The sequence below is a fragment of the Populus alba genome, chromosome 19 (assembly GCF_005239225.2).
Source record: "Populus alba chromosome 19, ASM523922v2, whole genome shotgun sequence".
Classification (NCBI taxonomy): Eukaryota; Viridiplantae; Streptophyta; class Magnoliopsida; order Malpighiales; family Salicaceae; genus Populus; species Populus alba.
This window is the reverse complement of record NC_133302.1, coordinates 2364775-2375809: the sequence shown is the minus strand read 5'-3', so window position 1 is coordinate 2375809 and position 11035 is coordinate 2364775. Positions and strand designations below refer to the sequence as shown.

Here is an 11035-nt window from a genome sequence, read left to right as displayed (position 1 = left end):
CAGAATCGTTTCTTCTCTCAACTCTCTGTTTCCTTCTTCTCCTCCTCCCCTGTTATCCTTCTCTTCTGCTCCCCATGTTAAGCCAAGCAATCAAGCTCAATGCAACAAGAGTTAGGTTAATTAATCGAACTAATGATTGGGTCAAATTTAATATAAACACACAGCAGTCATTAAGTGGATGTGGTTGAGGCTAATAATTCATTTAAATTAAATTAAGATTGTGAGAGAAAGAGAGGAATTACCTGTAATTAATTCAATATCTATTATATTATATTGAAGGCCAAGGAATTACCTTATTGATGGATAAGGATTTATTCATGCCAAGCCCAAAACATCACCTGTCCAGGCTTAGCCTGGGCACAAAAAGGCATAGGGCTCCAACTTGGGCTCAAAACAGGAACTAGGCCCGTGGCCTGGTGCCTTGGGTCCAAGCACCTGTGTTAAGCACTAGGCTTTTGGTCTAGACTCACACATGAATCCATTCCTCACTTCGAACATGCTTAGATCACTTCCTTAAACCTAATATTCTCTGAGTTTATTTAAAGCTTTTTTTAGTATATTAAGAAGCTATGATATAATATTCTTGTATTGCAAGAGAATTTGTTTTGAGTAAATCTTTGAACATCGTATTCAATTTTATCATATTCAATTTTTTCATCGGTTGTTATTTACGGTATTCTCAATAATTTGCTTATCCCTCGACAACTCTGGAGTTGATTTTTCTATATCTTCGAGATGAGAAGTCATTATATTTAGTTTTATAATATATGATATTATATTTTTTTTTATTGATTTTTTTTGTTTGACTTAATATTAATGAAGTATATTAATTATGTATAGAACGAATGTAATTTTAGATTGTTAAAAAATGAACAGATCCATTACTTGTATTTAATAAGAATAATTACATTTATGAACTTGTTTTGGTTAAGCAAATATATAAAATAATAATAATAATTTATAATTCGATAATTAGATAGTATTTTTATAATTACAATGCACAATACATGTATTAACACAATATTTTGAAAAAAGAAGAAGAAAGAATGCCTTGACATTTAAAACAAGCCCAGATGCCAAGAAGCATGAAAACAGAGAAGAAAAGATGGGAGCCTCAAGACATAAGATTTCTTAAACATCATGGGAACCCAGAATATGGGATATCTTAGGGGTTCTGGTGATAAGAAAGCAGCTTCATAACCAAGCTATATATTTTATACATAGTACATAGGCTCAAAGCCATTAATTACAGCCACTAAAGAAACCAGATGATATTGATCGATGCCATCATGACCATATATGACCATAAATTTGTGAGCACAACATAAATTTAGGACCATAAATTTGTACATGCCCAGTTTGCTCAAGAAACTTTGTACAAGAAAAAAAGAAGCTAAAAGGCAGTCAAGTTTTCATGTTTTATGGTAGTCTTCATCTTCACAAAAAACCATACATCAAAACGCATTTCCCTCCTCTGTTGAGAAAACTAGGAACAAGTGGATACCAATTTAGCGGAATACAATTCACAAGTCCCAATTCTTTCCCTCTTTGTCCAATAAAAACAGAATCAAACAATAACCAAGCAAATAATCATACAATCAACACCAAGATTTTTACGTGGAAAACCCGATGCGGGAAAAACCACGGGACCGTAGTCCACCTAAAAACTTCCACTATTAACAAATAATAGGTTCACAACTGTTCTTCCTTGGATTCAACCAAGGAATTCAACATATACATCATCAAGAATAACTTATTCTTGGATTACAACAAGATTACAAGAGAATTATTGGAGAAAAACTCACAATACTGACAGCCCTGTTTTCTGTCAAAACGGCCAGCTTACCCGACACCATTCTTCGATCCAACCGTCCAAAATGAAGAGAAATGTGTCTAGAAGCGTTTGTCAAAATTTCAGCCCAATCCAACGGTGAACGAGCTGGGAATCAAAGGAAGAGCACGGGCTGTTCTGCTGGCTCTTTTTCCTTTCTTTCTCCCGGTTTTCTTCTCCTCTCTTCTGTTTTTTTCACTCCTGCGTCTACAGTGGCAGCTGCGTCATTTTTAATTAAGAGAGGCAGCCAACTGCCTCTCCTTTAATTAATGTGGTGGTCTATCATCACTTGCTGCGGGACCACACATAACATCCTCCTCTCCAACCTCTAGCACTAATGGCTAAAGCCATACATAGTTCATCATAATATCTTCCATGGCCAAGACACAATGGATCCGTTGGCAGGGATGAATCTCCTCGAGGTTCCTCAGCTTGATTAATTGATGGCCTCTCATGAAAGCTACCTATCAGAAGTTCAATCTCTTCATCAGTGATGCTACTCAACCAATGTCCAGACGCTCCAAAGGAAAGAACATCTTCATTGTTCTGTTCTTGCGCAGAAGCTGAAATTGCATTCGTGACCTCGTCATTGCTTGAGCCTGCTACAGTTTTACGTTTTTTTTTTTTTTTCCTTTTCTGAAGGACCATCAATTGCTGCAAGGGCTGCATCTTGGACATCTTTAGGCACTTGTCTGCTAAATTTAAAAACAAAAAACAACGAATTCAAGGTTGAGGGTCAATCTAGTACGAATTCCATAAGGCATGGATTATAAAAACTGAGAAAGATCAATTTATTTATTTCTGGAAACCGTTGAGGATCCTGAACTCCAAAGTTTCTACAACAGGTACATGTGAAAAGCAGAAACACCAACAAAATGAAGATTAGTCGAAAATTACTTGCTTCCTAATAAAGGGAATGAAGTGGGTGTTGATGCCTGCTTTCTCAAACTCTGCCCTTACATCTGGACCGTCAATAGCATTTGAAGAGGCAATTAGCAAGACGAAACTAAAGCAAGAGGGAGCACTTCTGATCACACAATTAACATAAAAGAAACATTTTGGAGTTTATGTTACTATTTTCATGGTCAAAAAACAAGTTTTATTATTCCACTGTAAAGAGGTAGAAATTATTCACCTTTTACACTGGTTGGCTGGTCAGATTATGTTACTATTTCCATGATGTTTATTTATAAAAGGGTCCTGCAGGTCAAGGAAACAAAACAACAAACATTCTGCAGGTCAAGGGAACTATCTTCCATATTAACCAGCTGAGCTGAAACAAAAACAATACCAAAACTACTCACAGGTCTGCCAGAAGGAATCCTTCCAAATCCATCATAACCATCGATCTCGAAAGAATGTCAAGCAAACAAGCTCTTTGCAGCAAGATATTGATCAACGATCGATATTTGATGGCACGGAATCCAAAAGAGACAATACGCTTTCTTGCAAATCTTTATTAAATAAGCGGCTTGTAATCCTTCACCGGCTGTCAAATTATCTACAAAAAAGAACATAAAATTATTAAAAGGCGCAAACTTTATAGCTAATTAAATTCTCATTTAAAATATAGTCTTTAAAAAGACAAGAGTTATCCAGTCCCACATAAATATTGTTGACCCCAAATTAAAATTTTTAATTGGAAAATAAAAGAAATTTTAGATAATATTTAATTAGTGTCTCAAAAGGTAAAGAAGGAAGTTTTAGGCTAATCAAACTTGTGGATCAAATTTAATATAAACACACAGCAATCATTAATAAGTGGATGTGGTTTGAGGCTAATGATTCAATTAAGATTGGGAGAGAAAGAGAGGAATTACCTGTGATTCAATATTATATTATATTGTAAGACAATATAATTTAGATTGAAGAAATAATTTTTTTTTTCTATTTATTTGAAAATTATTGAATTTTTATTAAAAAAATGTTTTAATTGTTTGTTTTAATTACAAAAAACTTTCTATTAATAAAAGAATTGCTTCAGTAAAAAAAATCATGTATTAGAAAAAAAATAATTGGTTCAACTTAAAAATTTAAATCATATCCCCCAATATCTTATTACTTGTAATTAAATTGAAGGCAGATTCAGAGACTGAGTTAGAGATTAGAGAGAGGAATTAAAAACAGTGCGTACCTGTAATTCATTATTCAACATAAAAACCTTACAAAGGGATAAATGATGTTCTTGGCGTTAGGATGATCCCACTCCACTACAGACTCCCACCATTCTCTCGGTGCTATATAGATACCTTTAAGAGAAGGGGGAGGAGATGGCAGGCCATTTTCAAGCAACGGAAAACAAATTGGCATCCTCTTCAGCTTCTCACATTTTCTTATCCAAATAGTTTCGAGAGAATCGCAAATCAGTTTTGCACTACAAATGCTTTTCAGTTCTGGTAAATCTTTCAATTCCAGATACCATAACTTTGGGAGTTTGAATTCGGTGTTGTTGCTGCCGTTTTCTTCATCTGATCTTGTTCCACCTATTATCTCCTCCATTTTTGTACATCCTTCAACTGTAATGCTTTCTAGGTTTACGAGGCAAATCCAAGAAGATGGAACCAAGATCTCCATGCTGTTGCAATTCCTTACTTCAATTTTACGGAGAGAATCGCAAATCAATTTTGCATTACAAATTCTTTTCAGTTCTGGTAAATCTTCCAATTCCAGAGATCTTAACTTTGGGAGTTTGAATTCGGTGCTGCTGCTGCTGCTTTCTTCATCTGATCTTGTTCCACCTATTATCTCCTCCATTTTCTCACAACCAAAAACTAAAATACTTTCTAGGTTTACGAGGCAAATCCAAGAAGATGGAACCAAGAACTCCATGCTATTGCAATTCCTTACTTCAATTTCTTGGAGAGAATCGCAAATCAATTTTGCACTACAAATTCTTTTCAGTTCCGGTAAATTTATCAATTCCAGAAATCTTAACTTTGGGAGTTTGAATTCGGTGCTGCTGCTGCTGCTTTCTTCATCTGATCTTGTTCCACCTATTATCTCCTCCATTTTTGTACATCCTTCAACTGTAATGCTTTCTAGGTTTACGAGGCAAATCCAAGAAGATGGAACCAAGATCTCCATGCTGTTGCAATTCCTTACTTCAATTTTACGGAGAGAATCGCAAATCAATTTTGCATTACAAATTCTTTTCAGTTCTGGTAAATCTTCCAATTCCAGAGATCTTAACTTTGGGAGTTTGAATTCGGTGCTGCTGCTGCTGCTTTCTTCATCTGATCTTGTTCCACCTATTATCTCCTCCATTTTCTCACAACCAAAAACTAAAATACTTTCTAGGTTTACGAGGTTTGGCAGCAAGACAAGAGGGAACAACTTCTTCATACTACTACAACTAAAGCAATTGAACTCTTTAAGACAAGAAAATACATGATTATAAGATGGCGATGGTGTTGGAGAAGGGCAGAACCAAGAAGATGAAACCAAGCTCTCCACGCTATTGCAATCCTTAATGTCGATGACCTCCAGCTTAATTGAATGCTCTATTAGAGACGAAACATCACATGAACATTTATAAATACACAGTTCTTGAATGTCATTTGGGAACATGACTTGAAAATCTCCATCTCCATTGTTACACAAATTAACCAACCAAACTGTTTTACTTTTGCCATCATCAACTGTTACATCAAAATATTCATCCAGTGGTCCTACGAAAATATTGTATGTACTTAGTGATTGAGTCTTATCCCGAAAATTGAGATACTCCACAAAGTCAGATTGACCTTCAAAATGGCATACCAAATTTTCCAATTCCCTCAAGCATCCTACTTCCTCTCCTTTAACTGTTACTGGAGAGTACCAACCTTCAATAGCATATTCTAATATGAAGACTTGCAGGTGAGAGAGTTTTGGTAATATCCCACTAGGAAACTCTATTTCATCACATCCATTCATCCTCAGATACCTCAGGTTGGATAGACATTGTATGCCTTCAGGTATGTTTTCAAGTGCCAAAGTATTAGAGAGATCTAGCCTCTTCAGTGCTGTGAGCTTTTCTAATGATGGTACATGCCTTAAATTCGTACATTTTTCAAGCAATAATGCAGTGAGACTCACCAGTTCAGAGACAGAACTAGGCAATTCTATGATGTTTGTACGAGACAGATCAAGAACCTTGAGCCCATGCAATTGTGTGAAAAAAGAATCTGCAATAAATTGCAAATAATGATTATCACACAGCAATAGAGTTGAAAGATTGGGACATCTTGGTGAATGACTAGAAGGAATTTCCTTCAAATAACAACCCCTCAGAGAGACTCTCACTAGATTCTCTTTCCACGTATCCACATCTGATAATTCATCATATCCCCCAACCATGACCGGAGAGTTTGTTTGGAGTATTTGGTGGGTCATGTCCCTAATCAAGTCATGCATCTTGACACTTGTACTATAACAAGATCTTTCCAATAAAGAGACTTTTTCAAGTTTATCAAGCATTGTGTGGCCCTCGTCAAATGCTGCTTGCCTACTCATTTCTTCAATTATTCCTTCATCTATCAAATAACCTATCAGCTCCTCCCTTTCAATCCAATGATCTTCAGGATACAATGCACAGTACAAGAAACATTTTTCTAATGCTAAATCATTTAACTGATCATAACTAAACCTCAATAACCGGAATACCTCATCTTCCATTTCCCTACATTTTGATTGTTTCAATTTATTCAATGTATTCCTCCACTCATGTAGCTCATCCACTCCCCTCATGCTTCCTGCCATTGTAATAATTCCCAATGGCAAACCAGCACATTCCCTTACAACTTCCACAGCAATTCGTTTAACTTCTGGGGAAAGTGCTATGTCATCTCCAAGTCTCTCAATAAACAAAGTCCAAGCTTCTCTCTCCGAAATAGGCTGCACTTTGATGGCGTGTTGGGTTTTCATCTGTTGACAAACCTTTGCTAATCGAGATGTAAGAATCAGCTTGCATCCTCCAACTTGGTCAGGAACTCCCAGCTTTTGTAGGTCAAAAGCCTTCCACAAATCATCTAAAATCAGAACCCATTTCTGTTTCTTCATTAATTCTTTTTTCAACGCGACCGCTCTATGCAGCTCCTCATCTACCTTGGAAAGATCTAAACCAATTTGTCCTGCGAGACTTGTCTGCAATCTATGAATGCTGGTATTTTGTGAAACAGTAATCCAGTAAACATGAGTCTCTGGTCTTTCTAGAAGCTGATTATAAATGTGTGTCACCAATGTGGTCTTACCCACTCCGCCCATCCCATAGATGCCAATGCTTGAAACTTTATCGTGCTCCAACAAAGACTGGATAGTCTCCTTCTGGTCGTTGGATGCTTGACCCACCAGCTTTCTCGTTGGCAGTGCATCTCCTTTAATCTCATTTGTGTTGCATGCAACCCCTCCAGATGAGCTAGCTCCGGCGCCAGGCTGCACTAATCTTCCACGATTGTTCTCCACGTCCTCCTCCACCATTAATGAAGCAGTGATTGCATTAATCTTAACCCAATCTTCCCCTTCTAATTGTTGCACTAGATCTGTTCTTCGTGTTGCTTCCCCTGTATTATCTTGTGCATCAATTACGAGTCTCCTGGAATGCTGACTAGATCCATCACCAGTGTTTTCCACGCCATTTTCCGATGAGTTCGGACAAATTCTCTCTTCCTCCGCACCTAGTTCCATGCCATGAACTCCCACTTGTATCCTCCCAGCATGCCCTGCCAAACTGTCAAGTTCTGCATTGCTTCGTTCCATCACTTGAACCAGTACTGGTTCTGTCCTGACTCCAACCATGTTCTGCACATCGTTCATATTGACATCATCGTTTACTGATGGAGAACAGAGCTGAGCATCTGTTGGTCGGGATGAATCTCCTCGAGGCTCATCTGCTTGATTAATTGATGGCCTCTCATGAGAACTACCTCTCTCCAGCTGCACAAGTTCAGCCTCTCCAATCAAATCATTTGCCCATGCAAGTTCTCCGGTGAAATAAGGTCCTCCTTGTTGTGCCATCTCTACATGCGTCCCTTCATTGTTCTGTTCTTGCGTTGAAGCTGAAATTGCATTAGCGGCCTCGTTACTGCTTGAGCCCGCAACAGTTTTAAGTTTCTTTTCTGGAGGGCTATTATCAACTGCTTCACAAGCTGCATCGTGAACTTCTGGTGGAACATTTTTACAAGCTTTAACACCACGCCCTTTCTCTCCTGCCAAATGCCATTTGATCCTCGTAATGGAAGTACGTTGGGAAAAAAAATGCCCACAAAACGTACACGTCATGTCACCACCATCCATCTTTTCAACATATTCCCAAAAAGAAGGATCATTTGGTCGACTCATTTTGATCAGTGGCTCTATAGAAAAGAAAAAAGAAAAAGATATGTCAACACGATGCCCTATTAAAAAATAGAAATTCAAAGGAAGTTACTCTTAATGGAGGGAGTTAACATCAGAAAGTTGTATGTTCAATTAATAGAAGGAAAAAACCAATGATTTATGGACCAATCAAAACAAAAGTTTAAATAAGAAATAATTTTAATTTTTCAACAACAAATCAAAACGGTTTTAATGAGGGACATAATGGGAATTGAACTGAATCCAAGCCTCTGTTTTCCCTAACAAAAGTTTTAGATTTTTTTTATATATAAAATTAGCACATTAAATTAAAAATATTAACCGATTCAATATTGTTTTTCCTTAAATTTATATTAAACCTTAAAAAAAAATTGTAACTAGATCATAAACTCAACCAAGTTAAATATTTTTTTCACCTTAAATTTATATCAAACTTTACATAAAAATAAAAAAAAAACAAGTTCAACCAAGTTAAATATTTTTTTCACCTTAAATTTATATCAAACTTTACATAAAAATAAAAAAAAACAAAGTGAACAGTGCTACTCAACTAGGTTTAATATTGAATCCATACAGTGCTACTCACAGTAAAACATGTGAGGTGAATCCATTCCATTAATTTAACTAGGTTTAATATTTTTTTCCATAAATTTATATTCAACCATAACAATAAAAACCCATAACGTAAAACATGAACTCAACTGGATTCAATATTTATTTTTTATTAAATTTATAACAGACCTTAAAGAAAATAAATAATATTATCTATAGTAAAATATAAAGGGATAAACAGTACAACTGTATAATTTTCAATAAACATATTTTAGTGTATTTAGTAATAAATTATTATATATACTATTATATAGTTATATCAAGAAAAAAAATGGAAAAACACTGTGGACTTGCATAATGTTTCCCACGTTGTTGAAATTATCGGTGATTAGTTATCTAATATATATGCTTCATATAATTTCGTAAGAGCACATAAAATCATCATATTTATCTCTTTAACATTAAGTTTTTTTGTACAGAAATAATCTTAATTTTCACCATAAAAACCTATGGCTTGCAAACATTTTTTTTATTCTTAAAGTTAAAATTAGTACATAAAGATTTAAAGCAACAGTTCATCTCAAAATATACTAAAATTGTTTTTAACTTTCAAATGCTAAATTGACATTCATTATATCTGAATTAATTGGGTTAACCCGTCAAACTAGGTTAACCTATGAAATCTAGAATCTGTATCATAAAAATCTGATAATTAAATAGAAAAAAATTAATATTAAGAAAGTAAATTAAAAAAAAATTCATTAAAAAACAAAGAAAAAAGCCAAAAAAAAAAACTAAAGGCATCAACTTTTTCATTGTGGACTACACTGTGCAATCCACGATAAAATGCTTAAAAAGAAAAAAGAAAAAGAAACAAAGACATACGCCACAGGTTAAATTTTTTTCTTGCATAAAAAATATAAAAAAAACTAAGATCTAAGAGTGTTAGGTCTTTCTACAAAGATATACCCAAAAGCCTTTGGTCTAACTACAATGCTTAACCTAAGAGTAATATTTATAATATCAACAATAATATTAAACTTACATGACTCAAGTTTAAGTGGTCTGGCTACAATACCAAACTCAAGAGCCTTGGATGTGGGTCTGGCTGCAAGGTCATGTCATAAAAGTGTCATAATTAAATAGATTAATTAAAAAGAAAAAAACAAAGAGAAAAAACCAACACGAAGAAAAAGAGTAATGAAGAAAAAGAAAAAAAATATGAGTAACTGGATTAACCTTTCAAACCAGGTTAACCCGTCAAACTTGGGATTCACGTCATGAACGTTTGATGACTAAATAGGAAAAAATATTGACGAGTTAACCCAGAATTACCTGGGTTAACCTGTGAAACCAGTTTAACCTGGAATATGTGTTTTGAAAGTCTGATAACTAAATAGAAAGAAATTTAACATTAACAGACTAAACTAAACAAAAAAAAATTAATTAAAAAGAAAAAAAAGGAAAAAAAAAAACTTGGGTTAACTCGTCAAACCAGGTTAACCCGTTAAACTCGAGATCCATGTCATGAAAGTCTGATAACTAAATAAAAAAATTTAACATTAACAAATTAAATTAAATAAAAAAAATTTTATTAAAAGAAAAAAAAAATGGATGGGTTAACCGTGAAACCAGGTTAATCTATGAAACCTGATATATGTGTCATGAAAGTCTGATAACTAAATAGAAAGAAATTTAACATTAACAAACTAAAGTAAACGAAAAAATTTAATTAAAAAGAAAACAAAAAAAATCCGAGTTAACTCGTGAAACCAAGTTAACATGTTAAACTAGGAATCAATGTCCTGAAATTCTGATAACTAAATAAAAAAAAATTAACATTAACAAACTAAATTAAATAAAAAAATTTATTAAAAGAAAAAAAAACAAAGAAAGAAGCAAAAAAAAAAAACCATGAAAGGCATAGAAAACAAAAAAAAAAAAGACATTCAAAAAACAAAAAAAAAAAGACAGCACGGCTTAAAAAAAATAAAAATAGAAAAAATAAAAATAAAAATAAAAATAAAACAGCTCGGCATTTCATTGTGGACTGTACTATACAGTGCATAATAAAACACTGAACAATTTTAGTTTATTAGATAATCAATAATTAGTTATGTTATGTGCATGACAACTTGACTTATATTTAATATATATGTTTCCTATAATAATTTTTAAAATATTTATATAAACATTTTACCACATTGTTTCCACTATATTTTATATATAAATATATATATGTTTCCTATAATCTCGTAAGAACACATAAAAGCATCATAATTATCTCTTTAACATTAAGTTTTTTGTACAAAAATAATC

General features: G+C 34.0%; 1 protein-coding gene across 23 annotated transcripts in view; it reads right to left on the bottom strand.

Annotated features, from left to right (window-relative positions):
* Positions 1 to 11035, bottom strand: part of LOC118051957 (probable disease resistance protein At4g27220) — a 35300-nt gene that overhangs the window by 21664 nt on the left and 2601 nt on the right. For 4 of the 23 annotated variants that reach the window (XM_073406497.1, XM_073406494.1, XM_073406498.1 and 1 more), the window contains 2 exons: positions 3966 to 8163; positions 2967 to 3332 (listed from right to left, as the gene is read on the bottom strand). In XM_073406497.1, the coding sequence (XP_073262598.1) occupies positions 3980 to 8149 (4170 nt within the window). In that variant the 5' untranslated portion in view covers positions 8150 to 8163 and the 3' untranslated portion in view covers positions 2967 to 3332; positions 3966 to 3979. Of the gene's footprint in view, positions 1 to 1567; positions 2527 to 2728; positions 2859 to 2966; positions 3333 to 3965; positions 8164 to 9761; positions 9825 to 11035 lie in introns of those variants that run through there. The other 19 variants (XM_073406506.1, XM_073406513.1, XM_073406514.1 and 16 more) reach the window with 19 other exon arrangements.